At 39.9% G+C, this 24,021-nt stretch overlaps 1 protein-coding gene across 1 annotated transcript; it reads right to left on the reverse strand.

Moving 5' to 3' along the window:
• Positions 1–1,304: 1,304 nt before the first annotated feature.
• Positions 1,305–21,277, reverse strand: cbln4 (cerebellin 4 precursor). Its single transcript, XM_060936756.1, has 3 exons — positions 20,822–21,277; positions 5,558–5,674; positions 1,305–2,048 (listed from the first exon to the last, which is right to left on the reverse strand). Exons 1-3 carry the CDS (start codon positions 21,089–21,091, stop codon positions 1,851–1,853), a joined length of 585 nt encoding a protein of 194 aa, XP_060792739.1. The 5' UTR covers positions 21,092–21,277; the 3' UTR covers positions 1,305–1,850.
• Between the last annotated feature and the right edge of the window lie 2,744 nt (positions 21,278–24,021).

A 24,021-nucleotide genomic window follows, 5' to 3' on the forward strand; every position in this document is an offset into this window, starting at 1 on the left:
AAAGTTTGCTGTCATTCAGATGATAGCACACCTAAGATGAAGCCTACAGGCAGACTTGTAAGGTGTTTTCGTCGAGAAGTGCTTACTGCGATTTACAAATTGTTAGTTTAGTGTTCAAATATTATTTTTAGAAAATTTAGTAGAAGTTTTCCTTTTTGTTATGTGATTGCAAATACTCTAAACATGTATCTAAAACATCCTGCCTTTTCACCAAAAAAATGGCACGACTCATTTTAGTCCATACGAAGTCCACAGCATTGACTTAAAAGTGAACACTTTAATTACAGTATATTAATATACATAATAATATAATCCTACGATAACAACTTCATTACTTACAAATGAAATTAGGCCAGGTATGAAATGTAAATTTCTTAAGTTCAATTGATTTGTTATTCTCAAAGTGCTATTATAGAGTATATTGTCATGATATGTGACGTTCACTGAAGAGTTTAGTGCCTTTTTATAGCCACCAACCATCAGATATTGTTTACAGTGCAGAACAGCAAACATGAAATACAGTATGTGGAAAAAAATGTGATTCTGAAATACAGCAGGAACACTGAAAACACACAGGACTCTGTGAGGTTCTATCCAGAATGAGGTCTCCAAGCCTGCTTCTGAAGAGTTGAGTGCCAACCTTAACCTTAGTGCTTAGCAACTTTTCAGCCCAACTACATGTCGAAAACTGAAAAGGGAGACACTTTTTTCTTCTGTTTTTCCAAGTTCACCATGGTGTGCATGCATTTCTGATTTGCAGGATCTGCAATATGCCTCAGCTCAGAAATTGATTCGATTTAATTCTGATTATTTGCTTATAACAAGATCTTGGCAGCTGTACAATAGGTTCTGTTCACTGTGGCAATGGATGTCCTTTTTTTTTTAAATCTAGGCTATCAGTTTTGATTTTATACCAAGACAAATGTAAAATAAAAATTAAAAAAATATCCAATACATCTTATATTTTTCTCAATCATTAGCCATATAAACAATATTTATAGAAGTAGATATACAAAACCTTTATATACTTGGAGATCCCATTGGCTGGCTCAAGGGAATGGATGTAAATATCTATGATATGGAGGTTTCCAAAACCTCTTTGTTTATTGTAATTATTTGTTCATTGTGTTCATTAGAGGAATTGACCCAAGTACAGAAAGGTTCTTGTTTTTTTTGTTTTTTTTCACCAAATGAAAAAAATATGTTTCAACAAATATAATAAAATAAAAAGTTTTATTTTTGCCCCATTTAAACATAAACATTTTATTTATACTGTAAATATCCTGATGTTCCTGAATAAGGTGTATAAGAAAGGAAATCTTCAAAAGTTCTGGTTTGGATCAATATTTTTTTATTGAGCTGAGGTTGACTTTAAATATACATTATTATTAATTTATTCTAGAGCTCCCTACAATGTGTATAAGCACTAAAAGGAAATTTTGTTCCCCCTGAATTCTCCAAAGAAATAAGTGCTATTATATTAATCAGTTAATGCAACACACCGACTTACCCTACAGACATCAGAAAAGTAAATAATATTTGACGCATGGTAAGAAAAATCCACAGCTTTGAAAGACGCTAAATACTTCAGTCGAATTTGTTAAATATATGAAGGCAACAAAGACTCGCAGCAGGTCCCTAGATGTGTCTTTGCATTGTGAAAATAGGAACACGCATGCCACAACGATATTTTTCCAAAGGTCCATTTCACACTTTGGGCAAACAGTGAATGAATGAGTGTTTGGAGGAATGCCTCCAGTCCAGGCCCTTTCTGTTAATGCTGAAAGATCGGTTAAACAATGGTGATACGTTGTTGGCGCATGGAACAGCTGGCAATCGTGTCCTCTTTTTCACAGAGGAAATACGAGGAATCCGGAGAAGGTGGAATACTGCCACCCACCCACTAGATTTCCCTTCTCTAGTTTCAGGTAAACCTTGTCCTCCTTGTCCAGGTAGAGGAGAACACCATTAGTAGCAGCCTCTCGTGTCACGTCTTTGTCACCTGCAAAGGCAGAGATGACCGGCTTTCCATTTAACATCAAGTTCACCTAAAAGACAGCAGAGAAGACCATATGAAGGAACGAACAGAATAAAAAAATCTGGGTCAAACAAAATGCAGCTGGATTTTATCAAGCGCAAGGTACAAGGTACAGTAGCAACTACATCAATACTGCACTGCACTTGTCTTATAAGATGGAGTGAAAATTAACTGATGTCTTAAAGGAAAATCACATTAGTTTGTCCACAATGATCTAAAAGATCTAAAAGTTATGTTGATATAGAGAAAATTACACAGTTGCACAAAGATACAAAGTTTATCTTCGAGTGGTGAACATATTCACGAGTGAGTGAAGCGAACAAGTGAAAATATTTTCTACACGAGAAGATAAACTTTTCATATCTTCGCGCAACCATGTAATGTTCTTTATATTATATGGATGCAGCTATAAAAAAATACACAAGTTAATCAAAAGAATTTTAATTTTGAACTGGTTCACCATTTTGAGGACGTGCATCAGGCCAGCAGGAAAACACTGGGAGTGGCGTCATCGGAGTGAAATATCGGGAATTATTATACATACAGGACACTTTTCGATGGAATAAAAACATGTATTCTATTCCCTTCTAGCAGATTTCATTCATTTGGTTTGATAGCATGCAATATTGTTAGCATATCACTTATCCTACGTGTATTATGTCACTCTACCCAATGAAGAATTACAGTAGTGTTGAATATGGTCTATGATATTGCATGATTGTCAAGACACATAAAACGCTCTTGTTTTACATAAAACAAGAGATGCTCTGGCAAGCGACTGTGACAATTTGTAAACAAACATGGCTACCAGGTTTGCTTTGTTAAAAGCGGAAGATTTTGAGAGAATTTTGGCTGTCAGGTCACTCTGTTGTGTGTAGCTGTCGATGTTGATTTTAAAAATGACTAAGTAAATTACAGAGGGAAATGAATACTGAAGTATGAGTGAAAAATACTGTGGTGAGCGTGCAGAAGAGTCTGGAGACAGAAATCCTAGTTTCTCGGTTGTTAGCCTGTGCTACTTGCTCTCAATAGAACTGCTTTATTAGCATTCGTTAACACTACTAATGAACGCTATACCAGCTGGAAGGTGACTGCACTGCCATGCTAACTCGAAGGTAAGCTAGCATTGGCCTTTGCTAACACTACAGATGAATGCTACACTGCCACGCTGACAGCGCCAACTTGTGGGTAAGCCGTTGCCCTTCGAGAATGCTGATATGAAGAGAGTGTGTATCTCATCTCATCTCATTATTTCTAGCCGCTTTATCCTGTTCTACAGGGTCGCAGGCAAGCTGGAGCCTATCCCAGCTGACTATGGGCGAAAGGCGGGTTACACCGTGGACAAGTCACCAGGTTATCACAGGGCTGACACATAGACACAGACAACCACTCACACTCACACCTACGGTCAATTTAGAGTCACCAGTTAACCTGCATGTCTTTGGACTGTGGGGGAAACCGGAGCACCCGGAGGAAACTCACGCGGACACGGGAAGAACATGCAAACTCCGCACAGAAAGGCCCTCGCCGGCCACGGGGCTCGAACCCAGACCTTCTTGCTGTGAGGCGACAGCGCTAACCACTACACCACCATGCCGCCCGAGAGTGTGTATGTATTATAATAATATTGGTTGGCTTTTTTCCATGGTATATTAGACATATTCCATTCAGCTAGCATGATACTGAACTCGTCTTCAACTCATTCAATATCATGCTAGCTGAATGGAATATATCTGATATATCACTCAACGCCAGCCAATATTATTTAAATATGTCACTCAGATCCACCATGTATTTCATATGAAAAATGTTAGTTTTTCAACACGAGAAGATAAACTTCATATCTTCAAGCCAATGTGTCATGTTCTTTTTATTATAAAGACACATTCACAAACGAAAAGTACCCAAATTTATAAAAAAAAATTCATCGATTTCCTCACGAGTGACATCTAGAGATTTATGTCACAGTTTTGGTTCTCCATGTCCCGGATGTAGCTTGTATGAAAAAATGCAAGTGGCATATTTCCCAGTAAAACACTCATGTCCATATAATATTTTTTTAATGTCCGTGGAGAAGGTTTGTGCAATATTGTTTGATTTTCCATTTTACATACAATATCGGAAGAAACAATTTAATTATCCAGAATCCTACAAAAGACTGGAAAACTATAATTTCTACAAGCAGTGCCACCATTTCAGGTTTACTAAAGATGCATATAATAAAATTAACAGTTGTGCAGTCAGGAATTGCGACAATCTCAAAAACTCAGCTGGATGATGGACTTTCATGTGACTCTCCAATCATACAGTATAAAAAAAACATATCATATTTTGATATCATCCTTTTAGAAATCAGTTGCCTAAAATCCACATGACTGACATTTTAACTGCTGATGCTCCTCAGTGTTGAACAGGAGCGCACATTTAATTATGTTTTAATTATCATCATTAATGTGATTTGTAAAGTGTTAGTTATGCCACTTCGTTGCAGGTGTATTTATTCTTTTTGGGTCAAAATCTTCATTCGATTTTCTCTTCCAGGAAAAACCAAAATAAATCTAGTAACTGATGTTTAAATATATACTTGTCTAATGTTAGTTCAGGCGGCACGGAGGTGTAGTGGTTAGCGCTGTCGCCTCACAGCAAGAAGGTCTGGGTTTGAGCCCCGTGGCTGGCGAGGGCCTTTCTGTGCGGAGTTTGCATGTTCTCCCTGTGTCCGCATGGGTTTCCTCCGGGTGTTCCGGTTTCCCCCACAGTCCAAAGACATGCAGGTTAGGTTAACTGGTGACTCTAAATTGACCGTAGGTGTGAATGTGAGTGTGAATGGTTGTCTGTGTCTATGTGTCAGCCCTGTGATGACCTGGCGACTTGTCCAGGGTGTACCCCGCCTTTCGCCCGTAGTCAGCTGGGATAGGCTCCAGCTTGCCTGCGACCCTGTAGAAGGATAAAGCGGCTAGAGATAATGAGATGAGATGAGATGAGATGAGATGAGATGAGATGAGGTGTGAATGTGAGTGTGAATGGTTGTCTGTGTCTATGTGTCAGTCCTGTGATGACCTGGCGACTTGTCCAGGGTGTACCCCGCCTTTCGCCCGTAGTCAGCTGGGATAGGCTCCAGCTTGCCTGCGACCCTGTAGAACAGGATAAAGCAGCTAGAGATAATGAGATGAGATGTTAGTTCAGCCAAACACACGCTACACTTATGGATTCTTCACATTTCGCATTAATGAACTCAAAATATTCTCCATATACAGTACCATGTCAGAAAGGGGGAAAGGTGGAGGGGCTTCTAAGGCATGGCTGTTAATATTGAAGAGTTCAAACAACCTGAGCAAATCATTCCAGATTCTCATGATTCACATCTCTTCATATTGTAGGGAAAATTTCTGCTCTTGTAGCATATTTTTAAATTTTGAGTGAACCCATTTTTCAGAGCTCATACGTAATATCATATAAGGATGATAATATTGTTTATATCGCACAAGCCTACCATGGAGCATTGTTTGTATTCCTTCTTACCTGTATAGTTTGGCTCTGATATACTTTAATAACATGAAAGTTGAAGCTGTAGATGCCTTTGCGAGGGGACAGAAATACAGAGTCCAATGTGAAATAGTTTCCTATGTTGACAAGAACCTGTAGGATGGGAAAAATATATATATTTCAGAGGCATCAAAGCATGAAATTAAGTAAAAACAAAACCAAAATGTTTTCATAAAGAAATATCTTGACCACACTGTATAATTCTCTTTGTACATTCTCTTTTATGCTCTTTCCAGATTGAAACACTAAAAATTTTAGTATGAAATGGGAATAGAGATCTTGATTAAAAAACATATTCATGCACAACAGGAGTTCCTCTTTGCTATCATGCTCTGGTGCTGTTAATTAAAAACCAGGATTTTGTCAACTTTTATTTGAAAAAAAAAAATGCCACAAAGCAGAATCTGTTTCCAAATAGACACAGAATGTGCAAGCAGTTCATACACACTTAATGAGCTGGCAGTTCATTCGATATAGACCTACATTTAGACAAATATCACAGTTCAGTAAGTTGGATGACTGCATTGCATGGGGATAAACAGGCATTTCTAGCATCAGTTGTTGTTTAATCAGTTGTTCGAATGGGTAAAATGAGAGACCTTAGATCCAATGCCAGAATCCAATTCTTGGCTTATAGGTCCTACCAATGTCCCTCCTATGCCAGGACCTGGTCTTCCCAGGCAGTCTCCCATCCCAGTACTAACCAAGGCTGGGTTTCCCGAAAGCCTCTTAAGGCCAAGAGAGTCTTAAATGACCTCTTAAGACCCGTCGTCAAGCTAACGTGGTTTTCCTGAACAACATCATAGCCCAAGTAGTCCTTTAGTTTGCTCAGAATTTACGGGAGACCCGGACCACTCGTTCAAAACAAAGGGGGTCTCCTTACAGCCGAATACACAGAATGCACATGCGCCCCCGAGGGACTCAGTCAACGGGGGAAACTGGTGTTGAATCTGCTGATGATGTTCAATTATTTTTCTTGTACACTGAGTTAATTAGTAAATAAATATATGCAAAACATTATGAATATATTCCTGTTATGGAATTACGTATGGATATCGTAATGTCACACTGACGTTGCCACATTTTCATCAAATTTAACTCCATTAGACGAGTCCTAGTGTCATAAATGAGACACATTTCTGCATCTCTAACAGCGTGTGTGTGTGTGTGTGTGTGTGTGTGTGTGTGTGTGTGTGTGTGTGTGTGTGTGTGTGTGTGTGTGTAAGAGAGAGAGAAAGAGGTTTTGATCTATATATAAAAGGTTAATTCAACCTCAAAACCTCTCTTTCTCTCTCTCTCACGCTCTCTCACACACACTCTGCACATGCACACTTTCGTGTGTGCATTGTGAGAGACAGGAATAAAAAATAAAAGAGGAATAAAAAAATGACCAAAATGTAAAATACTTTCATTAATTAATTACCACATTATATATGTAATGCTCCCAGATGATACTATGTTATGTTATTTTAAACACTTTATATTTCATTAGATTTTGGTTAAAAATGAATGCCATGTGACCTTATCGACTGGATTTTGCAACTACTAACGCCTTCAACAATCACAGTACGACTGCCTTTAGCAACTACTAATGCCTATATTGGGGACACGCATTGCAAAGACGCGCTTCGTCCTGTTGCTCTTTAGACTCCTTCTTACGAGTGAGTTTGGAAAAATCACTTACAGAGACAATGTTCATTGCTTAAGAGAGTCTCTCAACTCACTCTCAACTCACTTAAGGGCAACGTTATTGGGAAACCTACCAGGCACTTAAGGCACATTGGGCGGCACCGATCTCCATTTCTCTCACCTATTACATAGCTAGGGTTAAAGTAGGCAGCTGGTTCTCTGGTAACTCTAAGAGTTTGACTCCCTACTCACATCTGTATTGTGCTGTACCTCACCAGATGACAGTAGGTACCATTTTTACGATGGCCTTTGGTATGACCAGACCACAAGTAGAACTCACAATCTCTCAGTTGAGAGGTGGACATGCTAACCACTAGGCCAACTTGCGGTCATAGGGCCTAACATCTACCCTTAATTTTACACTTGCTCCTCTTCCCACTGTCATGTCAGTGCAGAAATCAGAGCTTGGATTACACTTCCGGACTACGCTTCTCAGAATGCACTGCAGCCCGCAGACAGCAACGCCGATGTATGACGCTCATTGGCACCTAATCATGCACATTTATTTGCAATCACAGCGAAAAGACTATTTAAGGACACACACAGAATGTGATGTCTATGTTGAGTGCATGTGTGCCTCATATTACTAAGCCTCTGATCCTCGTGTTATAGCTTGTTACTGCTGTTTGAGTTAAAGATCTTGTTTCTTGTCTTCTTGTTCCATGTTCACAGTTCTTGCCTCATTACCTCGTTTATGTTTTGGATTTTTGACCTTGACTTCGAAACATGTTTTTGGATTTGTCTGTTTGCTGTCTGTAAATAAAGCATCAGCACTTGTACCCACATGAATCTTTCAAAGGTTTACCAAGAATTGTACAAAAAAAAAATTAGCAGGATCTAAGAGGAAGAGGCACAAACAGAAAACTCTTCACACCCAAGGTCATCCCTAATATTGTCTGAAAGCAGTCAGTTTATTAGCCTTCGCCTCGAATGGCCTAAATTTGTCAAGTACCAATGTTATCAACAAAGAACACAAAAACTGGACGAGTGAGTTATGGAAAAAATTAGCTTGAATGAAAGATCAAACTATGTTCCAACCAACATCTATCTACCCATCCTGTTTGATGTCAGGAATTGAGGCCTAGAGAAGAAGTTGTGGCACTGTAGTTGTGTGCAAATGTTTTCCTAGTCCACATTAGGACTCCTGTTCAGAATATTAAATTGGACAGTACATCTAAGCATTCGTGCTTCGTTTGTTCAACAACCAGATGCACACATTCAGCCTAACAATCCACCCTGGGACAAGGCTTGTATTTTAACTATCTGGTTCAAGGACCATTTCAGCAAGTCTGTACTGCTACAATGGCCTGCAAAGCCTCTAGAGTTCAAAACTGTCAATAAAATTTGGGTGGAGGTGGAAATGGTAGTTCAGAGCAAGAAACAGGGCAATGATGTGATTTCTACACAGTATAGCACATCGCACATCTTGTAAAATCCATACACAGGATAATTCATGCTCTCTAAAGGAGGTGCAACATGCTGCTAGATCCAGTGGGGAACAAAACCTTGAGACACATTGACATTCTTTTGTGCTTTTTAATTTATAATTGGAAATAAACAAAGTTTTCAAGGAAAAAAAGTTAAAGACAGAAAGGACAATTTCAAAATCATAAATATTGATAATCAGGATTCTTCGTGATTTGTTGGTCATTGTTTAAATGGCTATTGGAGCCAATTTGTGACATTCTGACTTTTATAACTCCTTTGTACAAAGGGTCAGATATTGCTTCAGATTTAACCCTTACATTGAAGACTGTGTTCAAATAGCAATCTCATGAATCATCAGGTTTTATGCAAACTGGAGTCCATGCAAACTCTCATTACTGCAAAAGGAAGATGAAGAATTTTTGAATTAATGTGAATATTCAATCAAATTTTACTTCTCACTCAAGTTATTGCTGATAATACCATTTGTAATTACACATCTCATCTCATTATCTGTAGCCGCTTTATCCTGTTCTACAGGGTCGCAGGCAAGCTGGAGCCTATCCCAGCTGACTACGGGCGAAAGGCAGGGTACACCCTGGACAAGTCGCCAGGTCATCACAGGGCTGACACATAGACACAGACAATCATTCACACCTACGGTCAATTTAGAGTCACCAGTTAACCTAACCTGCATGTCTTTGGACTGTGGGGGAAGCCGGAGCACCCGGAGGAAACCCACGCGGAGAACATGCAAACTCCACACAGAAAGGCCCTCGCCGGCCACGGGGCTCGAACCTGGACCTTCTTGCTGTGAGGCAACAGCGCTAACCACTACACCACCGTGCCGCCCCGTAATTACACGTTTTATTAAATTTGTAAAACTTGAAAAATAAAAGCATTTTCTTTAATGATTTCAGAGTTTTAGGTCCCACTGTAGGTGTCACTATAAAACTGGCCACTCATACCCCTTTTTTGACCAACAGGGAATGGGTTCTTGAACCAGCTGCACTCAGGATTCTTTGAATCTTGGTACATGCTAGTGAACCAGACCACATTTTCACCAGTTTTGAGTGGAACTATTGTAATCAAGGGTGTGTCATGGACGGACGGCATTGCACAATCCGCAATGGGAGTAAACAGTAGGAGCAAGATGGTAGATTGCACTGATTACCTCTGAGCTGTTATTGCAGATATTTGTTTTTGGTCCATTTTTTTTTCTTAAGATGTATCTGTGGCAGCAGGGGCGTGGCCAAGCATCAGTTTGTGAATGGAGGGCGGGGGTAGGGAAGGTGAGTGCCAAAGTCAATACATCTGTTGTCGATTAATGTTGTGTGGGTGTGTTTTGTTTGCAGTGATGGTGGAGGATAGAAAAGGAGGGGGAGAGCAAACAGAAGGGAGCTCTCCCGACCAGAACGTGTGTGTGTGTGTGTGTGTACGCACGCATGTCTGTGCGTGAGCAGCGAGTGAGTGAATGAAGCTGAAAAGCAACGAAATTCGTAAAAATAAAGTATGTGCGAACATTAGCTCCTGCCTGCTGTGCTTCAGTATTCCACCCACATCATGGGCGTACTACAGTATCCTTTTCTGTTGCGTCCTCATTTGCTACTCTACGCTTCCTGTCCAAACTAATGACACGCCCACTGATGTTATCAGGGTTTGCATTGGAAAAAAACAGATACATTTTGGTTCCAGCTGGGAACCAACTTTTCAGGTTCTGAACCAATTTATTTTTGGTTGAAATGTTCTGAACGGCTCAAAATTTGTTGTGGGAACCAGAACAGAACCCATTCACGGTTGGTGAAAATAGGGGTATCTGTGTATCCATGACCAGATCTCATTCAAACTTCATAAGATTTCTAACAAGCAAGAATCATTCTGTAGATTTCATACACATTAAGCTATAGGAAAAGTCACAGCTGTAATTTCATCCTTCTTCTAGCATTATCATTCCTTTCTTTGTGTTCATCTGTGTGAATTCTTCAAAATTTGTAACTGTAAAACTGTTCTGAAAAATATTCTCCTGAGAAACAGTCTAGCATCACACTAATGATTACTCATCGTCAAAGACATTCAAACCTTTACTTTCAATTTTTATTTAAGATTTGGGTGAGCCCTGTGATAACCTGGTGACTTGTCCAGGGTGTACCCCACCTCTCGCCCATAGTCAGCTGGGATAGGCTCCAGCTTGCCTGCGACCCTGTAGGACAGGATAAGTGGCTACAGATAATGGATGGATGGATTTGGGTGTGTTCAAACATGCAAATTTGATAGCATCTGTAAAAAACAAAACAAAACCCATGTACACTGATTTACCGACAGGGTGTATGGAGGATTATGTCTTTCAAATGAGCAATGAACAGTTTTCCCTGAGGAATATGAAAGTTGACGCATTTTTATCTGAATGTGAAAACCACAAGGTGGTGTTTATGAAAATAGATTAATTTTCCACCTGCAATGTGATTTACTGAGCCTCACAGCGTGCAGAAATGCCGATTATGTGAGAAAACAGTATGACTAAAGGGAAGGTATTAAATTTGTCAAAGCCCATTTACACCAGTTAAAGACAAAACTATGTCATCCACTAGGTGTTAATAAAAATGTTTCCCAAGATTATGCCTCAGTATCTCATAAAGCTTAGTGGTGGGTTTCCCAAAAGCCTCTTAATGCTAAGAGCGTCTTAACTAGGAGAGAGTGTTCATTGTGCTGCTCGCACTACTATTTAACGATAATCTTTGTGTTACGATGCTTTTGGGAAACTCAGCACAGAACATTTCTTAAAATTACTTAATATTAGTCCATATTTTGGCAAAGTTGGTTTCATATTTGATGTATTTACTGTACATTGATGAAATAGAGAGTAAAACGGTTTTCATTCACATGTGCATAATAAACAGAAAATTGGCTGGTTAATTTTGTGTTCATGTTGTATTTTGAACAGTTTTTCAACGTGTCTCGGCAGCTTTAGTTACTTTAGTAATTGGATTTTATTCTTCCAGTATCTGTGGCTGTCAAGAGCAAACGGCACATGCAAGAACTTCATTTGCGTATTGTTTCCTCCTCTACTTTAAATGTGATGGAATTAATACAGTAAATTTTGTAACTCACCATCCAGATTTACAATTTATCTAAAGTTGCACCAGTCGATTAGCCAGTGATCAGAACTGACTGTTTTTCACTCTGATCAGCGCTGATCAGTGATCGGCCGATCAGGCTAAATATCGCTGCTGTTATGAGCTGATTGTGTCTACTTGTCCGAACTCGGAAGACATAAAATTTGCATAATGTTGCTCCAGTGTGTGAGACAGCATGCCGGAATTCCATAATCAGAGGGGTGACGTGTAACACAACAGTGTGACGTGTAACATACGTGTTGGAAATACAGTACGAGTATACTGGGGTTTCTTTTTGCACATTTATACCACACTTTTCTCTCTATGTAAAAGGTATTTAGATTTGCTTTCATAAAACTGTACAAATTAAAAATGACACAAAGCCACATGGTCTTTTAACCTCATGCAGTTTGTTTTCATTTTTTAATCCAAAAGGTTAACAGGCTATATATGAAGTTCCAAAACGCTATAGTCGGGCTGTTAAGGTGAGAAATTGTTCACTTTGTCATCGAAGCATGAAATTTTGCACACTAGCTCAAGTTGATACATATAATAGTTCTAGATATGAGGGCATTTCAAATTCAGCTTCTAAACCCTGGAATACGCATATGCAAAATCGACCCAACATGAAAATGAGGCTAAATTTTTTTTCTTTTGTTTTCAAGGTATTTTTATAAGATTGCTTACAAAAAATAACACATTGATTGAATGTCTACCTCACAAATAGAGAAATTTGAGAATTTCTTGTTCTCAAAGATATCACATGATTAGTCACATGACACAGGGATACAGTATAAGGCTGCCAGAAGAGCATTTTTGGAGTTCAAAGTTTTAGCTGTTAATATGGATTCATATGATCATGTGATATCAAAATCTTAAAAAAAATCCCTCTCTTGTCATTACTGATTACAATCCCTGCCACAGAAGCATGCCACTGTACACTGAAGATTAACCTTCATACATTTACATCAACCCGAACACCCTTTCTTGCAACCACAATGAATCAAATGCCCCCATATCTAGAATTATTATATACATTAACTTGAGCTAGTGTGCCAAATTTCATGCTTCTATGACAAAACGAACAATTCCATGTTTTTTTTGTTGCGTAACAGCCGGACTCCTCCAAATCCACTGTGATAAACTTGAGAAAAAAATGTATTTTCTTTACCAAAAAAATAAATAAATACAGGCAGCATGAAAACCACTATTTTCTGTTTCAAACTTTAATACAGCATTATGAGGCTATAATAACATTAAAAATGCAAATCTAGATTTTGATTTTTAAAATTTTATTTTTAAAAACTGATTTTTTCCCTCCAAAATGTGATAAATCCATTACATCAATTATAAAAAAACAATGTTTTTGTGTGAAATATAACTATAAAAAAGAAGTAAAGCTGATCTACACATATGACAGCCTCCTGAACTCTTATATTGGACCAAAGATTTTCCCAAATTGCATACATCTTTTCGTCTAAAAGCCCCAATATATTTTACATACAAAGCTCTGAGGAATGTTCATAAACCCAGTCAGATGTTTACATGGAAACTTTTCTTTTTTTTAAGGGGCAAACTTATTATCCTGAACAATAAATTTAGAAGTTTGGACACTCTGTACAGCATGTGCAGTTAAATTCATAGTGAAGTGAAGCTCCATACTGAAGGGAATATGGAAATGCATTAACCTAAATTTTGGCTTTTGTGACTACAGGGAACCCAATCGTAAGTGCAAGGCAACGTATCTCATAAACCCTTGACCACGGGACAATTAAATTTGTATCTTTATTTGCATAAGATAGATTTTTATCCAGCATTTATTTTTAATTTGCTTTTTTTTAAATAACGTGGGGTTATTTACCAACACATTTTACACTCATTGGGAGCTCCGTTTTTAAGCAATGCCTATATATACATCACGGGCGATTGCTCTAAGACAATGAGGGAGGCTCAGCCTCCTCTAAAAATGACAAACATTGTGTAGGATGAATTGCACTAGGCTTATGTTATAGCCGACCTTAAAACATTGCTATTTCAGATCCAGAATCATAGAAATATATGTGCTCAACCCAACTACAGCGCGAAATCAATCCGTTATAACTTTCCCCAGTTCGCCTAATGTGTGCGTGAGTTTTTCCCCCTCGTGACAACGCGATGCAGCCCAGCCTCAGTGGACTTCAATGGCATTTGGGAGCTATGCGCTTTTCAATATCAAAATGCAAGACGATTATTGGACAAATACTGCGAAAACGCCCGCCCACGGAGTCCCACGGACTCCCAGCCTCAGTGGACTTCAATGGCATTTGGGAGCTATGCGCTTTTCAATCTCAAAATGCAAGACTGTTATTGGACAAATACTGCGAAAACGCCCGCCCCACGGACTCCCAGCCTTACAGTGGGAGGGACATGGCAAAGCTTTCCGCGAGGAGACTGGTGATTGGTGAAAGCGGCCGGATATTTTCTTTGATTGACAGCTCGTTTCAAATATAGACAGGTAGCGGTGAATTTCAGTTCAATCCCATGTGGATTCGCAAGTGCTGTGGTGTATTGTAAGAGATCAGCTTACATTTCGATTTCATTCATTACATACGGTTTCTACCAGCTTTTTTAGTTTGTATATATTTTCATTGTAAATAAAGTGTAAATATAGTGTTGTCAAGTTTGCTATCTTAGTTCCAGAAATTTCATTTATTTGAGTGACTGAACTTGAACTTGAGGGGGCTAGTCAGCTAGCAAGAAAGCTGCGCACGGATGCCAAGCATTGTTGATTTAATTTTGGCGAAGCCATTTGCCAGTCTTCCTTTCGAGGAAAAAATCAAAATTAAAGAGCAGGGTAGACCAACGCCTCAAATTGACTTGGTGAAAAAGATAGGGAATAATACTCGTTCCTTTCAGCTCTCCTGGTACGAGAAAGTGAATTGGCTAACAGCAAGTGACCCACATCAACAACAGTAAATAGGCTACTTTAGTAATATGTCATGGATGGACCAAAAATATAGAATCTATTTAAAATGTTTATGCTGAGTATATTATATTGGAATATATACTTTTCTGGATATGAATTAAACACAGCTAAAATTTTGAAAAAAATTTTAAACAAAAACACAGCCGAGAACATTTCACACTACAGACCTGGATTAAAAGTGAAGGGTTATCAAAATTGTCAATAAAACATTTCTCAGTCAAAATAAGTAAAATATAGGGAAAGTGTCATTGAATGAAATGTGTGGCACCCAGCTCTATGTTTAGCTCCCCAAGGTCAGTGCTTGTGCCTATTCCAGAACACTCTGCTGTTACTGCTGAGGTTCCTGACAAAGAGCTGCTTTCAATAATGATCAATTTTTAAACAACATGCCACAATTTTAAAATATAAAATGTTAAAATATACCCCCCCCAACACCACCATCATGTATATTGGACAGTAGGCTAATGGGCCAAAAGAACCTGTTATTTCACAGTTTGTGACCCTGCCAACAATCAGCCAGATCAGAGGCAAGAGTATGGGCAAAATTGATGTGTTTTTTCTTTTTTCTTTTAAAATCTGGAAATATCGTAACCGACCAGCCTCCCCTGTTTGAAAGACTACCAGCCGCCACTGATATATATAAAAGTGGCCTATCGAGATCCCAGGAGGAATCAGGTGCTCAAAGTGGAAAATAACATTGGAGCACATTCTCAACTATAATAATAATAATAATAATAATAATAATAATAATAATAATATTAAGAAATGCTTGATTCCATCAAAATTATTAATTTATTTTGTTCAAAATCTCACTAAAAGATGAGGATTCTCCATGATGTTGACAGTCAGTGAAAGCTGCTATTTCTGTTTCTGTATTTGAATGGTATGCTGTGATTGGTCGAGCAGAGATAACACATTTTGTGGAAAATCAGTCGTGGCATTTGTCGTGTTTTGGAAAGAAAGGGGAAATACACTGCAGAGAAACATAAAATTGATTTGGGAACCTTGGATATTGATCAAATGCCAAACTTCTTTTAGCGGTAACTTGATTTTTTTTTTGAAAATGCCGCTTATCACGTTTTGGAACCAAACTAATCATTTTCATTTGAAGGAGGTCAAATAAGGTCCTGTAACCTTGTAGTTTTGATTTGTAAAAGTTATTTTATGAATATTATTTTACAAAAGGTTTTTTTTTTGATTGCAGGAAACTAAGTCATTTTAAAGAACTCATAAAAATGTATAGTCTTCTAGTATCGGTTTATTAAATCACAAAAATGGAAATGGGCGAGAATCCTTATCGATAGGTCAGACTTAAAACAAACTCAGCAATCAGTAAAAGTAAGTAAAATGCAATCAGTGCTTCTTTAAATTTCATCCTATTCCACATGCAAAAAAAAATTGTACTTGTTATCAATTGGGATCCATATAAATCAGGCCCTGTGTGTATACTGTTCTCCCTACTGCTGCTTAGTACAAGTATCCGATAAATTGGTGGAAACCTTGTATCACTGTACCTTGTATAGTCCTTTTAAAACTTGATGCTTGAATTGGATTCTGCCTTATTTTTAAGAATTTTGCATAAAAGCATTTGCCAAATGAATAGTGTAATGGCCTTGCAAATGGCTTCTTGTCTGAACATTGTAGAAAGAGGATATTTTAAGAATATCCAAATTTGAACTTTGTACTCAATGCACCATATTTTCTTCCTCTTGAAGCTCCTCATGGTCTTGGGACACTGGTGTATGAGCACAGGCGGTATTGTGACTCTTCTGACTCTATTGTCTCAGGCCCTTTGGGTTTTCAGCTCACTTTCTTTGTTGTGCTTATTGTGCCACTTTTAGACTACAAAGATATTCAGACTGCTAGAGAAAAAAATGTTAAATAGAGAGTTTGATGCTCTCCCATTAAAAGCAGGAGACAAGCCTTTTGTAATCTATTGCTTTTCTATATATTTGTATGCCATATAATGATGTGATAAATTATACAGTGTTTAATGTCTACTTCTATTTATAGATGTACAAGTCAAACACTGTGAATTCATTTGAAATTTAAAAATACTCTCATAATATGATATTTCAGCCAGATTTCACCAATATACTGTATCACAATGAGTATACGTCTTTCATACATGACTCATGTTTGTTTGTTTGTTTGTTTGTTTGTTTCTTTGTTTGTTTGTTTTTGGGGGGTTGCAACACAGAAATATCAAAGGTATCTGCATAGTTTGTATGCAAAACTACTGCCATTAGGAATTCCTGGAATAATATACAATGGGGAAAATGTGTATAATAGCCAAGAATTGCAAATTTTGTTTGTTTGATTGTTTGTTTGTTTGTTTGTTTGTTTGTTTGTTATATCCAAGGTCTGACCCACTATCCACCTGGCTCTTTTCTTCATAAGCATCTGGGACAGATAAGACACAATCACCTGCCATAAACATATCTACGAGCTCCAGACACAAATGGGTGTCCAGTAGTCCTTTCCAAACCCAGGCAGCTCATTCCAATGACTGTTGAGAAGATTAAGCACCATCAGTACCTGTATCCATCCTGTTGGGAGCGTGGTGAGCATCCACAGAGCTCTCACACAATACACAGCAGGCCAACACGGCTTGCTCCACTGCCAGAGAGTTACATAAAGCCCCCATGAGGCCTCAGTCAATGGGTTAGACATGTGAATATGTGGTTGGTTGGTTTGTGATTTGTGTGCATTGAGATTTTGCACAAAACCGGGGCAGAGAGCAGCTGGTCAGTCTACCTTCTTTTATCACTTTCCCCCTTCTGCCCCTACAGCCAAAGTAATGAGTAAGGAATAATAGGTCCTCAAGGGCGGCCTATACACAGCTCATCTCAGCAGAAAAAGCAACCGAGTTTTATTTTGTACCCTGCATCAAAATGCACAGTTATTAGCACGGTCTTTGTGGAAGTAGAGATACGAAAGAGCAGAAGGGAGGGTTGGCACAAGGCACAAGGTAACACACTGCCTTGTTAATAGTTAATATATGCTGTAGTCCATCTGCTTGGGTGCTTAATTAAGACTTTATTAAAGCTTGAGCCAAATATCTGACTCCCTCAAATGGATGAAAGTATTTGGTATGAATACACTCACTGGCCACATTAGGAATACCCATATATCCACATGCTGTTTTATGCAGTTATCTAATCAGCCAATCCCTTGACAGGAGCACAATGCATCAAATCATGCAGATACAAATCAAAAGCTTCAGTTAATGTTTACTTCAAACATCAGAATGGGAAAAACTGTGATCTCTGTGACTTTCACTGTGGCATGGGTGTTGGTGCCAGACGGACTGGTTTGAGTAATGCTGATCTCCTGAGGTTTTCACACACAACAGTCTCTAGAGTTGACACAGAATGGTGCGAAAAACAAACAACCAAAAAAAAAAAACATTGAGTGAGTGACAGCTCTGTGGGTGGAAACAAACGCCTTGTTGATAAGAGAGGTCAGCAAAAAATGGTCAGACTGGTTCGAGCTGCCAGGAAGGATATAGTAACTCATATAATCATTCTTTACAACCGTTGTGAGTAGAAAAGCATCTCAGCATGCAACAACAGAAGACCACATTGGGTTCCACTCCTGCAGCCAAGAACAGGGATCTTAGACTCAAGAACAAGTTCCTATTAAAGTGGCCGGTGTGTGTACATATGCTGGGATACAAATTTAACAACAAAATAATATTTATTCCATACTACAGCCTTTCTTGAATAACTGAGATTAGTTTTTGACCAAAAAGTTCGCGCTGGCAGTATGGAGCTACAGAAACCTGTCCAAAAATTATCTCTAAGTAACGTCAGACCTATGTGATCCAGTCACTCTAAATGCCAAGGCTGAGCTCTATCAGATGCATTTGACCTGGCCTGTTGGTGTGTGAGTGTGTCAGAACTGAATGACAAGTGAATGACTGAGAAGCAAAAAGGTTAGTGAAAGCAATGCAGTATGTGGTCGAGGTGATAATGCAATAAAATATAAGGCTGAAAATTATTCGTCTCGTCTCGTCTTCTTCCGCTTATCCAGGACCGGGTCGCGGAGGCAGCAGTCTAAGCATGGAAGCCCAAACTTCCCTTTCCCCAGACACCTCGGCCAGCTCCTCGGGAAGAACACCGAGGCGTTCCCAGGCCAGCCGAGAGACATAGTCCCTCCAGAATTATTGACAAAAAAAAACCTCCATTGCAATTACATGTTACAATTGCAATACACCTTGCAATATATTAAAAAGGACATTAAGAATGTCTGTTGACATGGTTACAAATTACATCATTTTGCTTAAAATCATTTATTCCTCCTGGATCATGTAAAAGCCATGAATCATCAAAACACCCACAGAAACACTCATCTGGGGCATCTGAACACACAAAAAATCGTGATCGGCTGGAGGGTTAATTTACATTTTGCAGCCTTGTGTTGCTTATTGGAAAGGTTATCACAGTATATTGTGCAACCATATAAAAAAGCTATGATCCATAAATGGTAAATAAAAATTATGCAAGTTGCAGTGTGATGTATGACTTAAGAATTAAGAATAGGGTTATGAATTGCTGCATGAATACAGAAAGTAAGACAGGTAAGGGTGCACAGTCATGATTTATGTAGGCTACTGACTGAATGCAGCACAGCTGCAGTTCATCACAGTGGGCAATACTGTGCACGGAGTGTGCGTGTTTCCACACTTCATGATGCCTGCGTGGTCTTCTCTAGTCTCTATTCAGCAATGAAGAAAAGCAGTCTCCTCTACCAGGTTTGAAACACGACATCAGAGGCCTTGAATCTGATAGAACTGTTGCATTTATGTTTTATATACATATACACACAAATACCCATGCACCATACATTACACTTAAACTGGCGACCTATAGAATACGTAATGTATATGTATATAGAATATTGACACAGGTGTCCAATAAAAACACAAAACTGATAAAATTGACTTAGAAACGCAGTGTATGAGCTTACAGCTCACTGGGTGAACGAATAATTACAAATAATCTCATGGTGTGTGTGTGTGTGTGTGTGTGTCATTAACCAGCTTCATTAACAAAAATAGATAAATCGCTGTTGTATGAATAATACTGATGATTTTATACCTGCATAATAATAATAATTTGAACTCGGCTGTTCTATCAATAAATCTAACATTTAAGTGGTTTCATTTTTTGTAAGGGTTTTTTCATTAAATGATTAAACAAATTTTAGATAGATAGATAGATAGATAGATAGATAGATAGATAGATAGATAGATAGATAGATAGATAGATAGATAGATAGATAGATTCACTTTCAATCTCCTGTACTCTCAGTAATAAAGGGAACAAAATAAAGGTACTTTTCTTAGGATGGGTGGCCTTAAGGGTACATTTAATGTTCTGTAACCTTAATGTGTATCTTGTCTTATACAGTATAGCAAAGGTGCATGTGCTATTTCTTTAATTACATTAAAAAGATTTACTTTTAATCATTAAGGTCCAATTGTAAGATAGTCTATCTACTGTACGAGATGTAGGAAAGAGCTTTCAATGTCAGAAACAGGGGTACAGTAGGAGACCATTTTTGTCCCCCAAGGTACAGTCAACACTAATTTACCCCCTAGGGCTCATTACTGGACCTCAAGGTAACTATGTGTGTCTTTTTAGTGCCAAAAAGGTACGCACACACACACACACACACACACACACACACACACATATATATTTCCAAGCAGTATATAAAGGGCACAGATAAGTAAGTACCCCAGTGACAAGCTGGTGTAACCCTAAATGGATAAAAATACACTTTATTTTCTGAGATGATGATGATGATGAAGATGCTGGTACAACCCCAGAGACATGGAAAATTATTTCTGAGTTGTAGTTATATGACCAACTGATCCTTTATATAGAGTAGCTGCCAGTATCCAGTAGCCCTTTATACTCCAGATTTATTGCATTAGTTACAATATGTTTTGCCAGGAAATACGCATGCAGGAATAACAGGCTAACTTCTGGCAAATCTTTCTAAACGGAAAAAAAAAAAGAACAACCAAACGTTCTTTACTTGGTCGAAGTAGATGATCCGCGTTTTGTTGCTCATCTCTGACGGCTCGTGGTTGTTGCTCCTGACGGCTGAAAACGCCACCTTGGAGTTGGCCGCGCGCACTGAGATGCCGAGCGGAGATGAAGAGCTTCTGGTGTCTGTGGCCGGGTTCGAGTCGCACACCACCAGGCATTTCCCCTCCAGCACGATGGGCTCCGTGTCGTTCTGCCCCGCTGTGAGCGCCGCCAGCGCCAGCACTCCGAGCCACACAGCCGCAGAGCGACGCGCCATCGCGCGCACAGAGCGAGATCCCGCCAACAAACTTCCCAACTGTTCCGCCTCGCGCTTCTCTCCGCTCCTGCGCGCGCTTCAGAGAAAAATCCGCCGGGTTCCTCTAAAAGCTGCGTGCTGACTCTGGAACTGAACAGGCATTTTATTGATTCATATATTTATTTATGCATTTATTTATTTTTATACAGAAAAAAACATTTAATATCCCTCTGTTCTGCTAATGAGCGGGTGTTTCAAAGTGCACGAGGAGGAAATGTAGAGTGCAGCCGAGAGCCACGCGCGCCTCAGCACTGTGGCCGAGTGTCATCACTCCGAGAGAGAGAGAGAGAGAGAGAGAGAGAGAGAGATGGGGAGAGATAGATAGAGATGGGGAGAGAGAGACAGAGATGGGGAGAGAGAGAAATGGGGAGAGAGACAGAGATGGGGAGAGAGAGAGATGGGGAGAGAGACAGAGAGAGATGTGGAGAGACAGAGATGGGAGAGAGACAGATACAGAGATGGGAGAGAGAGAGATGGGGAGAGAGAAAGATGGGAGAGAGATGGGGAGAGAGAGAAATGGGGAGAGAGACAGAGATGGGGAGGGAGAGAGAGAGAGAGATGGGGGAGAGAGACAGAGATGGGGAGAGAGAGAGATGGGGAGAGAGACAGAGAGAGATGTGGAGAGACAGAGATGGGAGAGAGACAGATACAGAGATGGGAGAGAGAGAGATGGGGAGAGAGAAAGATGGGAGAGAGATGGGGAGAGACAGAGATGGGGAGAGAGACAGAGAGAGAGAGAGATGGGGAGAGACAGAGATGGGGAGAGAGAGATGGGGAGAGAGACAGAGATGGGGAGAGAGACAGAGAGAGATGTGGAGAGACAGAGAGAGATGGGAGAGAGACAGAGATGGGAGAGAGAGATGGGGAGAGAAAGAGAGACAGGGAGAGGCAGAGATGGGGAGAGAGACAGAGAGAGAGATGGGGAGAGAGACAGAGAGAGAGATGGGGAGAGAGATGGGGAGAGACAGAGATGGGGGAGAGAGATGGGAGAGAGATGCGGAGAGAAAGAGAGAGACAGGGAGAGGCAGAGATGGGGAGAGACAGAGAGAGAGATGGGGAGAGACAGAGATGGGGAGAGAGACAGAGAGAGAGATGGGAGAGAGAGACAGGGAGAGGCAGAGATGGGGAGAAAGACAGAGAGAGAGATGGGGAGAGACAGAGATGGGGAGAGACAGAGATGGGGGAGAGAGAGAGAGAGATGGGGAGAGACAGAGATGGGGAGAGACAGAAATGGGGAGAGAGACAGAGAGAGATGGGGAGAGACAGAGAGAGAGATGGGGAGAGACAAAGATGGGGAGACAGACAGAGAGAGATATGGAGAGAGATGGGGAGAGACAGAGATGGGGGAGAGAGACAGAGAGAGAGAGATGGGGAGAGACAGAGATGGAGAGAGACAGAAATGGGGAGAGAGAGATGGGGAGAGACAGAGATGGGGAGAGAGAGACAAAGAAAGATGGGGAGAGACAGGGCAGAAAGAGAGTGTGAGAGAGAGAGAGATGGAGAGGGGGAGAGAGAGATGAGTAAGAGAGAGTGAGATCAGAGAGAGATGGGGAAAGAGAGAGATGAGCGAGAGAGAGTGAAATGGGGAGAGAGAGATGAGAGACAGACAGAGAGAGAGAAATGGGGGTGAGAGAGAGATGAGCAAGAGAGAGTGAAATGGGGGAGAGAGAGACATCAGAGAGAGATGGGGAGAGAGAGTGAGATGGGGAGAGAGAGAGAGATGAGAGACAGGGAGAGAGAGACAGAGAGAGATGGGGAGAGAGAGAGACAGGTGAAGAATAAACGCAGTGCGCATGCAATTACTGCACAATTAATTTTACACCGACCTGCGACCCTGTAGAAGGATAAAGCGGCTAGAGATAACGAGATGAGATGAGATGAGATGAAATATTGTACAGCCTTCATGTGCACTTTGTTTGTTTGTTTGTTTGTTACTTTTATGTTGATAACTGGCGGCTTTTGGGTCACAGGATTCCCACAGAAACCCTTTAGCGCTCATGGTGCTGTGCCATGTGAATTATGGGAAATTTCAGCACACAGTGGTGGTGTCGAGTAAACATGACTGCACAAAAATACCCATCCAGGTGTCCAGGCAAGTTCTGATCACTAAAATGTCACTTCCTGCTAAATCATAAGGTACAGTATCATCACCAGATCTTTTCAGGTGAACAGGAATTCTCCAGCTCTGACATTTGAACACATCATCAAGCTCATTTATTGCTTTCCTGTTGTGTTGGTGATCTTGAATTGTTGAGTGAGCAAGTCAAGGCGAATGGATTTCTTGGTAGGTATGTTTTGGTTTAAAGATACAGGGCTCTGAACCTTTAATGAATTATCAAGGTGCATTACATCCTCAAGGTCCTCCTACCAAAGATATAAAGCATGCACACTTGAAGGTACTGCTCTGGTGACAAACATTTCTATTCTGCATGATACATATTCACATCATTTAGATTTTTATCTCCTTCATCAGAACTTAGTAAATCTGATCCAAGGCTTGTGGATAAGCAGCAAAACGTTTTCAAATTGAAGTTGTATAATAAGTCACCTTGACCGATCTGATAGGCCTTGCAGTACAATGGTGTTCAGGCATTCTTTTCATCACACTATACCTTTCAACTGTGTATTATTTTTAATGTAATTTATTCAAATTTATTTTTATCTGATTAAGGATGTGGGAGAGGCAGCACGGTGGTGTAGTGGTTAGCACTGTCGCCTCACAGCAAGAAGGTCCTGGGTTTGAGCCCAGCGGCTGGCGAGGGCCTTTCTGTGTGGAGTTTGCATGTTCTCCCCGTGTCCGCGTGGGTTTCCTCCGGGTGCTCCAGTTTCCCCCACAGTCCAAAGACATGCAGGTTAGGTTAACTGGAGGCTCTAAATTGACCGTAGGTGTG

Source organism: Neoarius graeffei, chromosome 13, assembly GCF_027579695.1.
Source record: "Neoarius graeffei isolate fNeoGra1 chromosome 13, fNeoGra1.pri, whole genome shotgun sequence".
Taxonomy (NCBI): domain Eukaryota; kingdom Metazoa; phylum Chordata; class Actinopteri; order Siluriformes; family Ariidae; genus Neoarius; species Neoarius graeffei.